Source organism: Dendropsophus ebraccatus, chromosome 6 (assembly GCF_027789765.1).
Source record: "Dendropsophus ebraccatus isolate aDenEbr1 chromosome 6, aDenEbr1.pat, whole genome shotgun sequence".
NCBI lineage: Eukaryota > Metazoa > Chordata > Amphibia > Anura > Hylidae > Dendropsophus > Dendropsophus ebraccatus.
Window position 1 is genome coordinate 4,707,241 of NC_091459.1, and position 20,938 is coordinate 4,728,178.

The 20,938-nt window shown below is 41.5% G+C and overlaps 1 protein-coding gene across 1 annotated transcript; it reads left to right on the forward strand.

Moving 5' to 3' along the window:
* Positions 1-378: 378 nt before the first annotated feature.
* On the forward strand, positions 379-20,661 carry CLDN1 (claudin 1). Its single transcript, XM_069974412.1, has 4 exons — positions 379-1,007; positions 15,787-15,951; positions 17,054-17,138; positions 18,034-20,661. Exons 1-4 carry the CDS (start codon positions 785-787, stop codon positions 18,194-18,196), a joined length of 636 nt encoding a protein of 211 aa, XP_069830513.1. The 5' UTR covers positions 379-784; the 3' UTR covers positions 18,197-20,661.
* The last annotated feature ends 277 nt before the right edge of the window (positions 20,662-20,938 follow it).

Here is a 20,938-nt window from a genome sequence, read left to right on the forward strand (position 1 = left end):
TTAAACCCATAATTATACCTGATAAAATCCTAAAAAGAAAAAACAACTGGACCAAACTCCTCCTCCAGCAGTTGTTATTTAGATAGCAGAAAGCGGTGATGGTCTGATTCATCTGTTTTCCGTGCTATTGTTCTGGCTGTTTATACACTTCTATCCTATTCTTGTCTCTCTATGGAAAACACCTGGCTGTGCAAATATGTATTATGTATTACTCAAAGCAATGACTTCAGGGCTGAGATGAGGCCGGCCGCTAAGCCCAGCCAGCCCGGAGAACAACATGTGGGATCATCAGCAGCAAGAGTGGGCGGCCATGGGGGAGGAAGGGCCATGGGAGGGATCACTCCCTGGATGGGGGTTATTTCACTGTCTTCCACCAGGAGAACTTCTGAGGGACTTTAAATAGGACGGATAGAGAGAACAGTGCATTCAGTTGTGGGACTCTCCATCTATCCACATAGGTAACATTGTATCCAGTATAGCCTTACATACCGCTCTATATAGATAGGTTACATTGTATCCAGTATAGCCTTACATACCGCTCTATATAGATAGGTTACATTGTATCCAGTATAGCCTTACATACCGCTCTATATACATAGGTTACATTGTACCCAGTGCAGCCTTACATACCGCTCTATCTACATAGGTTACATTGTATTTAGTATAGCCTTACATACCGCTCTATCTACATAGGTTACATTGTATCCAGTATAGCCTTACATACCGCTCTATATAGATAGGTTACATTGTACCCAGTGCAGCCTTACCCATTTAGGTGAATAAGATGGCCAATTCCGGCTTGCAGTTGTTAGGCTTCGCTTTGGCGTGTATAGGGTGGATCGGCTTTATAGTGGCGGTAGCTATCCCTCAGTGGAAGATGTCGTCTTTTACCGGAGATGCCATCATAACGGCGCAAGTGACCTATGAAGGACTGTGGATGTCCTGCGTGATGCAGAGCACAGGGCAGATGCAGTGCAAAGCCTACGATTCTCTGCTCAATTTGGACAGTAAGTACAATCCTGTTACATTTTATTGACTTTCTTTTTTGTTTTAAAAATTTTACTGTAAGATGGAATTAATTCTATTTATCCGTCTATTTATCTATATATCAATTACTTAATAGAAATGTCAGAAAAAGCCCCCAACCGCCCCGCCTCCATCTAGTCGCCCTATTAGTATTTCCCTTATTATTATCTTAGAATAGATATATGTATACACCAGGCAAGTTACATTCTGTTATTGTAGAGTTACCAACCACCTCTGCTGAAAGTTTCCTCCAAGTATCTACTACTCTTTCAGTAATGTTTTCTCACGTTGCTCTGATCTTTCCCCCAGTTACCTCTCACTGTCTCCTCTTCTTCTTGAGTTTCATCTTTATTCTAAAAACATTTCCCTCCTGACCCTTATTTAGTTCTGTAACATATATAAAGGTCTCCATCATGTCCTCCCTTTCCCTTCTTCCTCCTGTAACATATATAAAGGTTTCCATCAGGTCCTCCCTTTCCCTTCTTCCTCCTGTAACATATATATAGGTTTCCTTCATGTCCTCCCTTTCCCTTCTTCCTCCTGTAACATATATAAAGGTTTCCTTCATGTCCTCCCTTTCCCTTCTTCCTCCTGTAACATATATAAAGGTTTCCATCATGTCCCCCCTTTCCCTTCTTCCTCCTGTAACATATATAAAGGTTTCCATCATGTCCTCCCTTTCCCTTCTTCCTCCTGTAACATATATAAAGGTTTCCATCATGTCCTCCCTTTAACTTCTTTCCTTCAGACTATACAGATTCAAATCCTTAAAGGGATTATCCAGCGCTACAAAAACATGGCCACTTTTGCACCGCTCTTGTCTCCAGGTCAGGTGTGGTTTGCAATTAAGCTCCATTCACTTCAATGGAACTGAGTTACAAAACCTGCACCCAAATTGGAGACAAGAGTGCTGCAAAAGTGGCCATGTTTTTGTAGCGCTGGAGAACCCTTTTAAATCTTTCCTTATACTTGATAAATTGTTTAGTTTGATGCTAATGTGACAGAACTGAAAGTTAAGAAGAATATACAGTACTCCAACTTTTATTTCTACCAGTCCATGTTTCCTGGAGCTGAGGAGGGTCTAGGGTTGGGGTAGGGATGGGAAGCTTTGGGTGTCCCGGCATGATGGGAGTTGTAGTTTTGTAATAGGTGGAGAGCCAAGCTTCTTCATTACTTTTTTCTTTGATGTTATATTGAGTTGTATCCATATTACGTTGTGGACAGGACTTTATGACTTGTTAGAATCCATCTTGGTGCGGATCAGGAATACCACCAGGGCAGGAATGTGGCTTTAAAAACAAGTGAGGGCAAGTCAAGACAAGGGGCCTATGTAAAAGAATAGTACAAAGGGTAAAGGTGTGCTGGGTAATAGGAGCCAACTACTAACACACACCATCCTAATAGTCTAGTCCAGCAAACCCGGACTCAAACAAAGGACACCGGAGTAAACTCAAGAACATGACCGCTCGGCCATTATGTCTGAGTTTGGGAAAGCTGGTTGATAAACAATATGGCCACCATTACTCCCACCTAGGCTGTCTGTCACCCATCATTCAACAACTTGTGATTTTCTATCTGTTGATACATCACCTTCTCCTCTGTTACTGCTTAAAGGGATAGTTCACCAAGACAAATTCTTTCGAATCAACTGGTGGCAGAAAGTGCCAGAGATTTGTAATTTTCTTCTATTAAAAAATCTCCAGTCTTCCAGTACTTATCAGCTGCTGTATGGACAGTTCCTGACATGGACAGAGGGGGCAGCAGAGAGCACTGTATCAGACTGGAGAGAATACACCACTTTCTGCAGGACATACAGCAGCTGATAAGTACTGGAAGACTGGATATTTTTTAATAGAAGTAAATTACAAATCTCTGGCGCTTTCTGACACCGGTTGATAACCATGTCATTGGTAAGCATTATGGCAATCAAAGATCGCTGAGAGCGTAAAGGCTTTATGTAAGGAAGCTGGGAGGAGAAATGCTCTATGTAAGGAAGCTGGGAGGGGAAAGGCTCTATGTAAGGAAGCTGCGAGGGGAAAGGCTCTATGTAAGGAACCTAAGAGGGTAAAGGCTCTATGTAAGGAAGCTGTGAGGGGAAAGGCTCTATGTAAGGATCATAGAGCCTTTCCCCTCACAGCTTCCTTAAATAGAGCCTTTCCCCTTGCAGCTTCCCTACATAGAGCCTTTCCCCTCGCAGCTTCCTCACATAGAGCCTTTCCCCTCGCAGCTTCCTCACATAGAACCTTTTCCGCTCACAGCTTCCTTACATAGAGCCTTTCCCCTAGCAGCTTCCTTACATAGAGCCTTTCCCCTAGCAGCTTCCTTACATAAAGCCTTTCCCCTCGCAGCTTCCTTACATAAAGCCTTTCCCCTCGCAGCTTCCTTACATAGAGCTTTTCCCCTCGCAGCTTCCTTACATAGAGCTTTTCCCCTCGCAGCTTCCTTACATAGAGCTTTTCCGCTTGCAGCTTCCTTACATAGAGCTTTTCTGCTCGCAGCTTCCTTACATAGAGCTTTTCTGCTCGCAGATTCCTTACGTAGAGCTTTTCTGCTCGCAGCTTCCTTACATAGACCTTTTCCGCTCGCAGCTTCCTTACATAGAGATTTTTTGCTCGCAGCTTCCTTACATAGAGCTTTTTTGCTCACAGCTTCCTTACATAGAGCTTTTTTGCTCGCAGCTTCCTTACATAGAGCTTTTCTGCTCGCAGCTTCCTTACATAGAGCTTTTCTGCTCGCAGCTTCCTTATATAGAGCTTTTCTGCTCGCAGCTTCCTTACATAGAGCTTTTCCGCTCACAGCTTCCTTACATAGAGCTTTTCTGCTCGCAGCTTCCTTACATAGAGCTTTTCTGCTCGCAGCTTCCTTACATAGAGCTTTTCCGCTTGCAGCTTCCTTACATAGAGCTTTTCTGCTCGCAGCTTCCTTACGCTTCTTTATTCCTTTTACCAGGAGACTTGCTAAACAAGAAATATTGCAGCAGCCATAGAAGCTGTTGAGCAATTATAAAAATCTTGGCAATAAAAGTGTCAGGTGAAAAGACTCTCGCATGTGTAATGATTTGATCAAAAAGGCCATTAAACTTTAATTGCACTCTCTGAGGAGACAATTGCCAGGTGTCTTTTATCCAGAAAATAAATGGTTTGGGGCCTAAGACGTAAGACGTTTAGGTAATCGAGGGTTTTCTTATAGACCAGGGGGCTCTCCACCTGCTGCAAAACTACAACTCCCATCATGCCTGTACATATGAGATAAGCTTTGGCTGTCCAGGCATGATGGGAGTTGTAGTTATGCTGGAGAGCCAAGATTCCCCATCCCTGCTACAGACTAGCCGAGATGTCGGGTTACCTTCTATCTGGGTGATCTGAACAATGCTGAACATGTCTAATGTTGGAGCAGGATCAGACCTGTCCCAATAGTCACCCGGGGAGCCGCATATTTTCTACAAAGCAACAACTCTCCTCCCAGACATAAAAGACGGGAATGATGAGAACACCGCGCCTTCCCCGCAGAACATTCCACATGCAATATATGGCGTTACCCATTCCAAAGGAAAGAACGGTGGTGGATCCAGAAAAAGAAGAACAGCCAATGAATCACTAGTTCATGTGATAAATTAAGAATTCAAGGCACCTGACAAAAAAAAAAAAATTGTATTAGAAATTGTCCTTATATTTCTTGGTGCCATATTGTTTGAAATGTTGCAGTTGTATTTATCCAAGAGGATTTGTTGTCTTGTGAGTATCGGTCGGCTGCCTTGGATTCATCATTTATGGGAACATACAGGCACAGGCGCCATTGTAGTCAGCTAATGATTACATTGGGGTCATATTCCGAAAGTATACAAGTTTTGACTCAGACCCTAACGTGTGGTCTGAACTCGTACACGTTCAGAATCATGTCGGAGCAGCCGGTGACAATTATATATATATATATATATATATATATATATATATATATATATCGGCTGATGTATAGAGGGTAGATTGTCCAGTGAATGCAGTTTAAGAGGGGCCAAGTGTCGGTATATGATGGTCACCTCCCTGCAGAATGCTGGTGTATCTGCATTAACTGGTGTAGTCCTCAGTCCGGAGCACCATAAGGAGCACTGCCCCACTCCCTAGGAGCTCTGGGGGACGTGCTCCTAACGGTGCTCCGGACTGAGGATTACACCACTAACAGCACGGTAAAGGCACCGAGGAGGAAGGTAAGAGACATGCTATAAGAGACATACCTTCCTCCTCAGCGTCTCCTGTGCTATAGGGACATATCAGCAGGTTAGCTTCATCTCACCTGCTGATAGTTCCCCTTTCAACGTGAACTCCCACACACTATACTAAGCTCTCTGGTGTGGGAGCCGAACACAGCAACGACAACATACAGCTGAAGTAATGGAGAAGAATCCTGGCAATTAAATAATCCCTTCACCCCACACGCAGGTGTATACAGTGTGCAGCCAGCTCAGCAGGATATAGATCGGGTGCTCTGCCTCAGTAGCATTCAAAACATCCAGCAAGTAGGTGTGAAAGATAGGCGGCACTCACCAATGCTTTGCGTGGTCATTTTATTGCAAAGAGAAAACACTGATTAACACTTGTGGGAGACAAACAGAATGCAGGCAACAGCAGTTTCATGCTAGTCACGCTTCTTCCGACCCGATGGGCCAGAAGAAGCGTGACTAGCGTGAAATGGCTGTTGGGCCGGAAGAAGCGTGACACATGATACAGCTGTTGCCTGTGGAGCTCCCCTGATTTCTGTTTGTCTTCCACGGATTATTGATCGGTGTTCGATGTCTGCAATAAAATGACCACCACGCTATGCAACAGTGAGCGCCGCCTATCTTTTTATACCTACTTGCTGGACAACATACAAATGACGCCTCCATAGCCCACAAGTATTTATTAGTCATACTATTTATTAGCTCAGTTCCTTACATGCACTCTTATAGTATAAAGCTACAATCAGCTGTTTAGCTAGCCGTGAGCTCCTTACATACAGGACCCCAATGGTGCGACATATAGCCTGTCCACTCCTATCATACAAATGGATTGTCCCCACACTGATTCCAGTGCAGAGAGATGGAAGTCACTTGATAATATTGCTGCATTTGATTGGGATATTGCCATTGGCATCACTCGCCGGCAATGGGAAATGTGCACCGACGGCTAGCCCAACCTTCTTTACCATGACAATAAAACAGTTCCTTCTTCTATTGCCGAATATACGAAACTTCACATCAGTCTCTTACAGGCTATTTATCTATGTCGGACACGCGCACAAAGTCATAAAAAATGTCCTGGAATCTATTTGGCTTCACGCTACATTTCTCTGTCATAGAAGGAAATGATATGATACTATATACTGCACGTAAAGAAATAACATATACACTCAATGCAGCTCCAAACCAACATCTCCACAGTGGTCCCATTTCTTAGGGCTAAGGAACACGTCCACAGAAACACATCCGTAAACTCCGGAGCTCTCAGCATTATCATTAATTATGATGTCTGGAGCTCCTAAACCGTTTGAAAGTTCAAACTAGTGTACTGACAAAGCCGCGAGGTTGTGTCAGTACACTAGCGTGAATTTCAAACAGTATGAGAGCTCCCACCATCATAACTAATCAAAATGCTGGGAGCTCCGGGGTCCACTCCGCAGGACACCTCCATGCACGGTTGTAATTCAGCAGACGTGTGCATTAGCCCTTAGTATATTGCCTTTTTACCTTTTGTATTTTTCATGTGGCCATATGCGGGGTATGGAGAAATAACTGGCCAATGATTGATCACCAACCACCTCATTGATGGCAGCAGCAAATCATCGGTTTTTGCTTATGGCATCCACTGAGAGTTCCCTTGGTGATGAGCTAACCTCAAACATAACCCCAGAGTGTAGCATTTGATTACCGGTGACTGAACAAGTTGACTGCGACCCTGGGGAGTCCTGGAAAACATGGAAACGACCAATGACTGTATCCATGTTTTTAGACAGCCTTAGGGCCGCATTTAGTATTATTTTAGGCAGAATAGAGCGGTTGTGTCTCAGTATCTATAAATATGAGCTCGGCTGTAGAGAACTTCTCCGCGGCCCCAGGAGAGGATCACACCACAGGGACACTTAACGGGCAGACATTTTCTAAGGGCGGCATCACCTCAGTCAGCGTCTCACTTATTGACGGATGTGGAGACAAGTTGATGACTGCCCGCCATATTTGATCAATCTGTCATCGCCATCATTTTTTACACTTGTACGTGTCAGGGTCTGCGCCGAGCAGAGATAGGACTTTTTTTTCCCCTCTTCTACAAGTTTGTTTGTGACTTGTTTAAAAGATCTGTTACCAAGATGCGTCTAGAACCCCGCAAAGCAGGAAACTGCACCTACTTTTTACTACTTTATAGCTATAAATTCTGGCACAAATGGTTAATAAATAGCTCCCATTTACTTCAATGCAAACTGAGCTGCCATAACCTGGCACTGCTACAGCAAAATGAACCTGAAGCATATTCTGAATATACACTTGTATGCATTGTCTCAGGCTGTTCTGTTAACCCCTTCAAGACAGAGCCCTTTAAAGTGACCCTGTACCCACAATCTGTCCCCCCCAAACCACTTGTACCTTCGGATAGCTGCTTTTAATCCAAAATCTGTCCTGCGGTCCGTTCGGCAGGGGATGCAGGTATTGTCCTAAAAAACTACTTTTAATCCTACAGCGCTGTGTCTAACAGCCGGGGCTTACATTTGTATATGCATTAGGCTGGCACCACCTCTCTGTCCCTCCTCCCCACCCTTCTCATCATTAGGAATGATCCAGGAACATTTACTGCTGTTTGAGCTTTGCACAGGTTTATTAACGATCCAGCCCATGTTCATTATGCACACAGCTGGGGAATAGGAAGCAATCTGCCTGGATCATTCCTAATGATGAGGAGGGTGGGGAGGAAGGATGGAGAGGTTGTGCCAGCCTAATGCATATACAAATGTAAGCCCCGGCTGTTAGACACAGCGCTGCAGGATTAAAAGTTGTTTTTATGACAATAACTGCATCACCTGCCAAACGGACCCCAGGACAGATCTTGGATTAAAAGCAGCTATCTGAAGGTACAAGTGGTTTGGGGGGGACAGATTGTGGGTACAGAGTCGCTTTAATGCATAAAAGTCCGGGTCAAATTAATTCAATCTTCCTCCCCGCCTTCTAAGAGCCATAGCGCTTTAATTTTTCACCTACAGGGCTGGTTGAGGTGTCATTTTTTGCGCCATGATCTCTAGTTTTTATTAATATCATATTGGTGCAACAGAAAAATTTTGATTGCCCTTTATTAATTTTTTGTGATATATAATTTAATAAATCAGCAATTTTGGTGCTTTTTTTTGTTTTGTTTCCGCTTACGCCGTTCACCGTGCAGGAACAATAATGTTATATTTTAATAGATCGGACAATTCCACACGCTGCGATATATAATATGTTTATTTATTTGTTTATTTTTTACTTTTATAATGGGCAAGAGGGTCTTTTAAACTTTTATTGGGAGGGGGTTTATAAGGGGTTTTTTAATACTTTTCAAAACTTATTATTACACTTATTTTTTTAACACTTTTATTTACTGTAAAATATGCAATCATTAGATTGCATTTACTGGTCTATGCTATGCCATGGCATAGCATATATCAGTGTTATCGGCAATCTATGCATAGAGCCTGCCTGAGAGCAGACTCTACACATACTGTAGATCGCCGATCCGACAGGACGGAGGTAAGGAGCTTACCCCCGCCTGTCAGCAAATGCGATCGGGACCCCCGCAGCGGTCCGATCGCTCAGTGACAAATGCTTGATCTGTCACTGAGCACCTTAAACGCCACGGTCGCTGTAGTTTGCAGTGTTTAAGGTGTTAATGAGAGTCTGCTGCGGGATCGCAGCTGACTCTCATTACCTCCAGCGCTGGACACAGATGAGAGCGGGATCTCACTCTCATCACAAAGCCCCCGTCAGTACAGGAACGTATATATACATTCCTACTGCACAGGGTATGTGCAGTAGAAATGTATATATATAGAGATTGTTGACGTGAAGGGGTTAAGGACGCCCCCTTAAGAGTGCTGTCATATTGACTGTCAATTGCAAGTTGTAAGTTTATAGTGGCCACTGAGAATCAAACAGCCTGACACATTGATGGTTAAGGTGGATCTCCTTTATTCAAAGATGGCAGCCAGTTTATATACCCTGGGGACGTGTGTTCTTCTACTAAGGCTCGTGTCAGTACTTCATTGGCTGAGGTAAAAAAGGAGTTAGTTATGTAACACTGGTGTTTACTAACGGAAGCTGTAAGGAATGTAAATATCTCTACTTGTTTAGAAGGTCAGCGCCATATTGGCTGCACTAAATATACAAAATATTACATCCTTAACAGTCCCCCCTTTAAAGCCATTATCAAAAGCAGATGACCTTTATTGCTAGGTCAAAAAGCTACCAATCCGTCCCAGTGTATGTGTTCAGAGGTCTTCATCACATTAGGGACAACCCATCTCTAGCAGATAGGCTACCTCTTAAGGGGCTTATACAAATGAAAGTCAAAAGTCCAATTCTAGTCTATTCTGAAATGTATGGGAGTGACGGTGCTTCTTCTTTGTTCATTGGTGTCAGGCTTTTGTATTCCTTTTAATCGTCTGAGGCGTGAAATCGGCATACATAGTTGCTTCTTTAACATCTGGGAGTGGTATAGGATGGGGGCACCATGTTGGAGCAGGGGGCCCTCCAACATTTTTTATCAGAGTACATCAAGTGATTCCATTTTATACTACTGTCTATTACTACCCCCCTTGGACATTACTACTCTTTCCTAATATTCTGTGCTTATATGCTTGAAACGCTTTAATGTTCCAAGCAACCAGGCGGTAGGGAAAGCCAATCATATGCTGGGCTGTATATCTAGAGGTAAAACCAGTAGGAAGAGGGTGTTAATGACAAAAAACTGAATGGGTAAGAGGTCAGAAACAACACAAGGAAATATTCTTTTATTGAAAGAGTAGTGGAACAAAGTCCCAGCATATGTGGTAGGTAAATCTACAGTAACTGAAAAGAAATACTAATAAGGCAGACCAGGTTTGAAAGAGCAGGGTCTATTACACCATTTACACCAGGGTCTATTACACCAATTAGATTGTCACACGGAAGTGTCAGTAGGAGTCGGTGAAATAAATGTTGTTATCAATATCCAAACTAATATCTGTGTGATTCCTGAAAACTATCTTCCAATAAGATTTAAAATTACAGAGTTTAATTATGATCCGGCTGTTCATCTGGAATATGTCGCTCCTTGGCCCCCATTGGGCGACAACTGTTAAGGACGCACCTCAAGAGTGCTGTCATATTGACTCTCTTTTCCAAATGACAAGTTATAGGTTTATAGTGGACACTGAGAATCAAACCCCCTGACACATTGTAGGATAAGGTGGATCTCCTTTATTCAAAGATGGCAGCCAGTTTATATACTCTGGGGACATGTGTTCTTCTACTAAGGCTGGTGTCAGTACTTCATTGGCTGAGGTACAATAGGAGTTACAGCAGTTACGTAGCACTGGTGTTTACTAACGGAAGCTGTAAGAAATGTAAATATCTCTACTTGTTTAGAAGGTCAGCGCCATATTGTAATGGCTTCACTAAATATACAAAATATCACATCCTTAAGAGTTTACATCTGGCTGAGTAGGCAGATACAAGGAATCCTTGAAGCCCCACAGAAAGATGGCTAAATACCTTCAATAGCACCCGTCCTCCCCATACACATGAATATTTGGCACAGCGGTGTTCTCTATGGAGAGGGGAGGAGAGAGAGCTCTGGCTGTGGCTTATCTCTGCCCAAACAAAAGGGATCATGTCAGACCTCTGTCTCTACTTATATTTACAAAAGTATAATGTGTATGTGTGGCCCTTCGATTTAGTCATCATGGAGGCTAGAATAATATTGGTGAATCATTGTTTTATTTGGATGTTTGTGAAATTCTGAATGAAACTGCAACATTGAGTCATTCGTACTGGAAACAGCGATTCACCACTGGTTACACTGGTCTCCACGATCATTGGATCTAACTCTGCAAATTCTTTCTGTGAGGCTACATCTAGGCCTCAGTGTATTTACCCCATCCCAGGCACTTGGATACATAGATTGGTTTCATGTTCATGTACTCTCAGTTATGAAAACCAGGGCTAGAATTTTGCACCATCCTTTTTGAATCAACCTGTCTATCATTTATTTATAATGGAATATGCAAACAGTATAGAGGGAGATGGATAGGAGATAGATAGATAGATAGATAGATAGATAGATAGATAGATGATAGATAGATAGATAGATAGATAGATAGATAGATAGATAGATAGATAGATAGGAGATAGATAGATAGGAGATAGATAGATAGGAGATAGATAGATAGATAGATAGATAGATAGATAGATAGATAGATAGATAGATAGATAGATAGATAGGAGATAGATAGGAGATAGATAGATAGATAGATAGGAGATAGATAGGAGATAGATAGATAGATAGATAGGAGATAGATAGATAGGAGATAGATAGATAGGAGATAGATAGATAGATAGATAGATAGATAGGAGATAGGAGATAGATAGATAGGAGATAGATAGATAGATAGATAGGAGATAGATAGATAGGAGAGAGATAGATAGATAGATAGATAGGAGATAGATAGATAGATAGATAGATAGATAGATGATAGATAGATAGATAGATAGATAGATAGATAGGAGATAGATAGATAGATAGATAGATAGATAATAGATAGATAGATAGATAGATAGATAGGAGATAGATAGATAGATAGATAATAGATAGATAGATAGATAGATAGATAGATAGATAGATAGATAGATAGAAAGGAGATAGATAGATAGGAGATAGATAGATAGATAGATAGGAGATAGATAGATAGATAGGAGATAGATAGATAGATAGGAGATAGATAGATAGATAGATAGATAGATAGATAGATAGATAGATAGGAGATAGATAGATAGGAGATAGATAGATAGATAGATAGGAGATAGATAGATAGATAGATAGATAGATAGATAGATAGATAGGAGATAGATAGATAGATAGATAGATAGATAGATAGATAGATAGGAGATAGATAGATAGGAGATCTCCCAAGGTAACAGTGAAATAGGTGATTTATTCAAATAAACATGAGATTGGTAGCGTGAGGCTACAGAAACGTTGCGTGTGTTGGATTGCTGTACCATGTTTATTTGAATAAATCACCTATTTCACTGTTACCTTGGGAGTGCCGTGGACTATCTTACTGCTAGATAGATAGATAGATAGATAGATAGGAGATAGATAGATAGATAGATAGATAGGAGATAGATAGATAGATAGATAGGAGATAGATAGATAGGAGATAGATAGATAGATAGATAGATAGATAGGAGATAGATAGATAGATAGGAGATAGATAGATAGATAGATAGATAGATAGATAGATAGATAGATAGATAGATAGATAGATAGGAGATAGATAGATAGATAGGAGATAGATAGGAGATAGATAGATAGATAGATAGGAGATAGATAGAAGAATTCATGTTACTGTTTTCCTTTGTTTCTAAGAAAATATAAGCCAGTGAAAAAAAAAAGAAGCATCAATAGACAAAGAATCGGCCAGGGCTCGGTTTCCGTGCTTGAGATGTTAGATAAATCTTTTGGATGAACTTATAAAGAAAACAGAGTCAGGTTTAAACTTGCTGAAACGTTGCTCCTTTTCGGTAAGAACTTGGCAGAAAACTGAAAACAGGAAGATTTGTAGCGATGTTATTATGCCGTCCCCTAACCCGGGACATGTAACCACATAAGCAAATCATAGGGCCATGGAAATAATCCAGCATCAGCCGAGCCGAATAAGTCAGAGAAAAATCAATGGTAAAAACCATTACGCTGCATGGCTGGTCCTGGTAAACAACGGCTCAGGGTCTGGGGACGTTACTATGGATCTATGTAACAGGAGATTTTTTTTGAATATATATATATATATATATATATATTTACAGTACTCTGCTACTCTGCCTTTTCGGGTTAGAAAATCCTTTTGTTGGTATTCCTATTATTGATACAAAGGATGTACTACTTCAATACGGACTCAGAGCAGGATGTTACATATAGAGAAGACTTCAGGCGCCATGTGATAGAGAGAATCATGAATTATTTATCTGCAGCAGGTTTGGAAGCTCCCGGGCCATAGAATGAATCATAAACTGCTGGAGACAAAAAATGTCATTATATGGGCCCTGACTATAGTGGGGCCTGCACAAAGCGTATGGAATCCCTGCAGCTCCCTATTACAGACATATAGGTACTCCTTACCAGAGTATAGAGCCTTTGGTTTGCTCTGTACTGCAACTTTGGGACTATTCAAATAAATATTATTATTATTATTATTATTATTATTATTATTATTATTATTATTATTATTATTATTCCCCTACCAGTGATGCTTTGTTCTGCTTCCCTTGATTGTTCCCTTGTTGTATTCAGTATAGCATTCTGCACAGTTTTTTTCCCAGCTTCAGATTTGTCCTTCTTTACATTTCCTCTCGGCTTTGACTTTTCCCAAGATGTGTGAAGTGAGATGATAACCTTTAAAAATACAAAATATTGCCATACTCTGTCCGGAGATGTATATGCTGTATATTTATGGACACCTAGTGGTTGGGATGGGACTTGCGGCCCTTTGTTTAGCATGTACAGTTAATGGCCCATATTGAACAATGTGCATTAGAAAGTTGCTTTATAATATTATTATTATTATTATTATTATTATTATTATTATATTATGCTGATATTATTTTATTGTATTTAGACAATATCACTAAGGTTCTACTATTGTGAGCAATGTCTGTAATCCTAATTATTACATCACATGCTCCTTTTGAAATGTTTTCTTGCTTTTGCCTACTTAATAAAATATTGTTAAAAAAGAACAAACTAGAAAAAAAAAAAAAAGAAAAAAAGAAAGTTGCTTAAGGCTGGGTTCACACCATGTATATTTGAGGCTGTATTTGTTCCTCATGTCAGGTCCTCATAGCAACCAAAACCAGGAGTGGATTGAAAACACAGAAAGGATCTGTTCACATAATGTTGAAATTGAGTGGATGGCCGCCATATAACGGTAAATAACTGCCGTTATTTCAATATAACAGCCGTTGTTTTAAAATAACAGCACATATTTGCCATTAAATGACGGCCATCCACTCAATTACAACATTATGTGAACAGATCCTTTCTGTGTTTTCAATCCACTCCTTGTTTTGGTTGCTATACAGCCTCAAATATACATAGTGTGAACCCAGCCTTAAAGGGGTTGTCCGGCGATAAAAAATTATTCACAGAATAACACACATTACAAAGTTATACAACTTTGTAATGTATGTTATGTCTGTGAATGGCCCCCTTCCCCGTGTCCCACCACCCCCACCCGTGCACCCGGAAGTGTGGTGCGCTATACATTACCTGTCGCGTGCCGACCACGGTCTCCGATCGTCAGCAGTGACGTCTTCTTCGGGAGCTTGGCGGATCTTCCCGAGTGCCGGCCGCCCTCTGCAGCGTCATCCGAAGCTCAGCCGCGATTGGCTGAGCATAACTGTGCTCAGCCAATCGCGGCTGAGCAGCTGATGACGTGGCCGCGTCATCAGCCGCTCAGCCGCGATTGGCTGAGCACAGTTATGCTCAGCCAATCGCGGCTGAGCTTCGGATGACGCTGCAGAGGGTGGCCGGCACTCGGGAAGATCCGCCAAGCTCCCGAAGAAGACGTCACTGCTGACGATCGGAGACCGTGGACGACACGAGATGCGGTGAGTATAATGCACCACACTTCCGGGTCTAGCGTGGGTGGGGGGAAACACGGGGAAGGGGGCCATTCACAGAATAACACACATTACAAAGTTATACAACTTTGTAATGTGTGTTATTCTGTGAATAATTTTTTATCGCCGGACAACCCCTTTAAAGGGGTTCTCTGGAGAAAATATGTTTCTTTTAAATCCAATGGTTTCAGAAAGTTATATAGATTTGCAATTTACTTCCATTTAAAAATCTCAAGACTTCCAGTACTTATCAGCTGCTGTATGTCCTGCCGGAAGGGGTGTATTCTCTCTAGTCTGACAGTGCTCTCTGCTGCCACCTCTGTATATGTCAGGAACTGTCCAGAGCAGGAGGGGTTTTCTATAGAGATTTTCCTACAGCTCTGGACAGTTCCTGACATAGGTGGCAGGACAGAGGTGGCAGCAGAGAGCACTGTGTCAGACTGTAGAGAATACACCACTTCCTGCAATACATACAGCAGCTGATAAGTACCAGAAGAGTGGAGATTTTTAAATAGAAGTAAATTACAAATTAATATAACTTTCTGGCAGCAGTTGATTTAAAAGAAAACAATTTTCGCCGGAGTACCCCTTAAATAGCAGTTAGGCATTATTCACATGAAACTGTGGGGGAAAGACGACTTTGCATGCTGAAGAATTTTTGTTCACTGACTGTAGAGCAGTTTGTTTAGCACATTAACCCCTGACTACCTTTTCCTACTATATCAGATCTGCATGCCCCAGGACCACGGTGTCCCAGTGTAACAATTGTTTCTTTCTTTTTCAATGTGATCTAGGATTAGGGGGGGGGAAATATTGGAATAAAAAAAATAGAAAATTGCCTGGTGTCATTAGTGTTGTTGACTGATGTAGATTTCTCCTTTCTGCAGGCACTATGCAGGCCACCCGGGCACTGATGATTGTCGGCATTCTGCTGGGCTTCTTTGCTGCCTGCACTGCTGCAGTAGGTATGAAATGTCTAACATGTCTACAGGATGATGAGGTGAAGAAAGCCAAGGTCGGCATCGTAGGTGGCGCTCTCTTTCTTATTGCTGGTAAGAATATATATATATTTTTTTGCAACTTTACGGAATACCCCTTTAATAGTATTTTTTTTTAAACTTTTGTGTCTCTATGGTTAAAGACAACAAAAAAACCTGTTCGCAGTCAGATCCTGCAGCTATGAATGAGGCTCGTTTAGTGAGCGACAAAGTGATGACTTTTTCTTTTAAACAATAGGTGTTTAGACCAGAAGACAAATTGCAATGAAAAGTCGTTAATGTGATCGTGATGTTGCTTCCTATGGCGGGACTAACGATTTATTCCATACTTTTTATCTATTCATTCTCCTTCCCCCAGTTCTCAGCTGCTGCTTTCTGCTGAAAAGACAAAAATCTGTGTGTGAGCTTTTCTCTCTGTCTCCCCCTCCCCCCCTCTCCCTTCTGAAAGGGCTGATGTAAATAGTTCCTGGCAGGCTTTATCTGCAACATTGTAGCTTCTTTGTAATGCTGGGAGGGTTATTCTGAGGTCAAGTTACTAATGATCTCACTGTGATTAACTCTCCCAGCATTACAAAGAAGCTACAATGTTGCAGATAAAGCCTGCCAGGAACTGTTTACATCAACCCTTTCAGAAGGGAGGGGGAGACAGAAAGAAAAGATCACACACAGATTTTTGTGTTTTCAGCAGAAAGCAGCAGCCGAGAACTGAGTGAAGGAGACTGAATAGATAATAACAAGTATGGAAGGAATTGTTAGTTTCACTATGGGCAGCAACATATAAAAAGTTTTGTTTGAGTGAAATACCCCTTTTAACTATTTTTCATCTGCCCTGTCTTCTTAACTTAACACACATCCAAGTATACTCAGTGCTCAGACTATACATAGGGTTAGTTTGTTGCGTCTAACCACAGAGATAATTACTGTAGGCTTGTATAGAGGTGCATCATGTAAAATGTAACTTTTTTTTATCAAGACTATTTCCATAGTGACTTCTGTTTTCTTTTAGCTTTGCATACAGTATATGTCTTTTAGTATACAGTATATTACTTTGCATAGACCCATATTTACTCATCTGAATTCCCTAATACAAAAAGTTTGAAATAGAATCCCTCCTGACATTGTTACCTGTAATGAATTACTTCCTCTCTTTCTTTAGGGCTTTGCGTTCTTATTGCGACGGCGTGGTATGGAAATCAAATTGCCAGAAGATTCTATAGTGCACTTACCCCAAGCAACTCAAAGTAAGTTCACGGCGATAGAAGTTTACCTTCACTGCACAGCAACCCTTCTTTTCACCATATAGATTATACTTAAAGTGTAGCTGTCATTTAATATCATTTAATTATTATTATTATCATCATCATCATCAATCATCATCATCATTTTATTTATTTAGTTAGTTTTTCTACAGAAATCAATAGTACTTTTTAAGAAACTCTGCTCATTATCAGACACAGCCGTCTTTATTACAGAGAAGCAAAATGTAGACGAGTTCTGCTGAGTCCATTATGACCTTTGGAGGGGGGAGGGGCTGAGGGGGCTGAGTGAGCAGGGAGAGCAGAGAAGCAGCTGTGCAGTTTGGAGACTGTCTCGACACATAAAACGCTGGATTCACAGGTCAGAAAGGTCACTGCTTATCTTGTAACTTGGTGAGAAAAGATTGCAGGATGTTGTGCTGTGCAGGGCGGCCTTTTCTCCTCTCCCTGCTCACCCATCCCCCTTGATAGAGAATAATGGATACAGAAATCCTGCTTCTTTTAAAGTAAGGGGGGTAGGCCAGAAAACAGCTTTTTGAGTACCGTTGCTTAATAAAACCAACTACAGAGTTTCTTATAATCGCTTGTGCTATTGATACTTATTGATTTCTTAAAAATATTATTTACATGACAGCTACACTTTAAATACTTATCTTCAATGTAGTTATTAATAGCAACCAGAAAAGTATTAATAATAGTAAATAGGACAGTCATATTAAGATTGCTTGTTACTGTAAAAAGGTTTCTTGGCTACTTTGAACCCCCCCCCCCCCCCCGCCCTTACCTGCGTGTATCCAGAAAATGCTAATAGAATAGAAATAATAAAATTGTTACCAAAGCAAATATGACATACAATGATTTCTCTTCTGTTCTTTCCCAGGTATGAGTTTGGTCCGGCCTTGTATATTGGCTGGGCGGGCGCTGCACTGGCTATTCTGGGGGGCGCTCTGCTGTGCTGCTCCTGCCCCAAAAGAGAAACCTCTTACCCACCCCCGAGAGCCTACAACAAGAACGCACCTCCAGCAGGAAAGGACTACGTGTAATTCTGACCGAATATTTCACTGGGACTTCTTTTTTTCTCACTGCCGCCGGTAAAACAGACCCACTTGCCAAAATGATCTGCTTTATTTTACTGGCAACACCATCCATTATTCTAGTAACTGGATACATGTGGTTCACAACATCTCCGCTAAATGATGAAATGTATGAACTTATTCACTATGAGGTGGTTAAAAAAGGTCAAAATGCAGCTATTAGTCAAAAAAAAAAAAAAGCAAATTTCCTTGATTTTGTCCTAATAATGTGTCGCATACAAATCGAGAGAATAAGAGAGGAGATGGATCTATACCTGGGCAGGGACGCCTTAGTCCTGGAAACATCCACAGCATTGAAAATCCTGCAAAATTGGCATTAAGGTGCAATTTTATATTAGCAGGATCCACAACGTCCCCAATTACGGCCCAATCCTCCCATTTAGAAGTGTTAAGCACTTTTACATATCAGAATCTCAAAGGTTATTTTCTGCATAATGAGGGATTACGGGACGAGCGGCTCATCCGTCATAGATAAGTGGAGCTAAGTTACTATTTATTGCATTTAATGAACCGATATGTAAACCAGCCGCATTAGATCTGGGACTTTTATGAACAGAGGTCAGAAAAACAACGGGCTATTTCTTTATTGTGGCCGTTAGAGGGACGTTCTCTCCTACAGTACACATAGAGGGTGCCTATGTGCCTCCTGATCAAAGTACAGCCCCGTTACCACTAACCTGATAGGAGCGGAGGAATCCAGGCTGGTTTCTTCTTAGCACCTTTATATCATTCTTGGGTCAATGCCCCAAACTCAAGGTTGTCTAGGACTTGTGGAGAGGAGGTTGGAGCGAGTGTGGCCTGACCCCCTCATCTCAGAGGTCCCATAGCAGCCGCCCAGACTTCTCTATGGTGCATATGCTTATCGCTGTTATAAAAGAATGAAAATGCATAAAATAAATAAATATTAAAGCAATTTCCCCCTAAATCTATTTCTTAGCATTTAAAGGGGTATTCCACTCATACATAACCTTTGATAGGTCTCAAAAGCAAGATAGTGGTTGGCACCACAGGCGCTGTGCAAGCAAATGGAACAACGACAACTGTTTAGATCCACTGGGGTGCTCTGTGAATGGGAAGAAGGGATGCAGTAGCAATGGAAGAAACAGATACAGGCACTCACCGATGTGGCTGGACTCTTTATTCAGCTGGGATTCCGTGATGCCCTAGCTTGAGGAAGAGCCAATTAGGCGAGAAACAGCTGTCCTGTGGTAGCGTGCGCCCACACCTCCACCTGTCCTCCCTACCCTGCTGTGAATAGTGCCTGAATAAAAACCAGCCACATCGGTGAGTGCTTCTTCCATTGCTATAACTTCTAATATGCTGCTGCCCGTGGTGAGACTAACAATTCCTTCCATACTTGTTATTATCTATTCAGTCCCCTTCTCCCAGTCCTCAGCTGCTGCTTTCTGCTGAAGACACAAAAATCTGTATGTGAGCTTTTTTCTCGTTCTTCCCCTCCTCCCCCTCCCTTCTGAGACAGCTGATGTAAACAAGTCCATGACTTATTTTATCTGCAATAATGTAGCTTCTTTGTAATGCTGGGAAGGTTATTCTGAGGTCAATCACTGTGATAATTTCTCCCAGCATTACATAGAAGCTACATTGTTGCAGATAAAGCCAGCCAGGGACTTGTTTACATCATCCGTCTCAGAAGGGAGGGGGGAGGAGGGGAAGACAGAGCGATAAGCTTAACACAGATTTTTTGGGTCTTCAGCAGAAAGCAGCAGCTGAGAACTGGGGGAAGGAGCCTGAATAGATAATAACAAGTATGGAAGGAATTGTTAGTCTCATCATGGGCAGCAACATATCAAAAGTTATGTTTGCGTGGAATACCCCTTGAACATATTTTCTCTCTTATTGCAATAAAAACTAGGAGATATATAAAGAACATTTCAGCTATGTCCCTCCTGTTCCTCCTTATCCTCTAATTGTTGGTGAACACATAGTAAAATGTACGTGTAAAATCACCAAAATGTCAGGGACCTGCAGCTCTCCATCCACTTTAAGGAGACAATAGGGTTTTTTGGTGCAAATACAGATTCATAAACTCTCTGTGTTATCTTAGAAGAAGATGAATCCTTTGGATGCCTCTGAAGCACGGTACATTCTTTTGTAAGAAATATGGTCCATGTTTGTATGACGTTGCTTGCAAATGACAACAAAAATGTATTTTCTTTAAAATGTAAATTTACCATTGTTAGATCTTATAGTGTTAGGACTATGTAATGTCTAGCATCAGCGGGATTAAAGTCATGCCGCATAGGAGGCAGAAAGAGTAAAGATATGCGACGGTCAATGGGCTTGGGAGTCGGAGCATATCTTAACATTATAAACCCCATTTATTGTTTTTTTTCCATTGTTTTGTTTATTTTCTTTTTGTTGTTGTTGTTTAATAAATGACTTGTTTTACAATAGTCTAATTGTATTATTTCCTTTTGTATTCATATCACTGTGACATATAGCTCTATAGTACTGAGCAAAAGCTTACGCAGGTGCGAGGAAAAATGCTGCAAAGGCAAATGCTTCCCATAAGGGTGGCGTCTGCTCGGCTCCAAATTCTGCAGCAGGACAACGACCCCAAACATACAGCCCGTCCCATTCTGTGTAAAGAAGAAGAACAAGGAATCCTGAAAGTGGTCATATGACCCTAACACAGCCCTGATCTTAAAGGCGTACTCCGATGAAAATCTT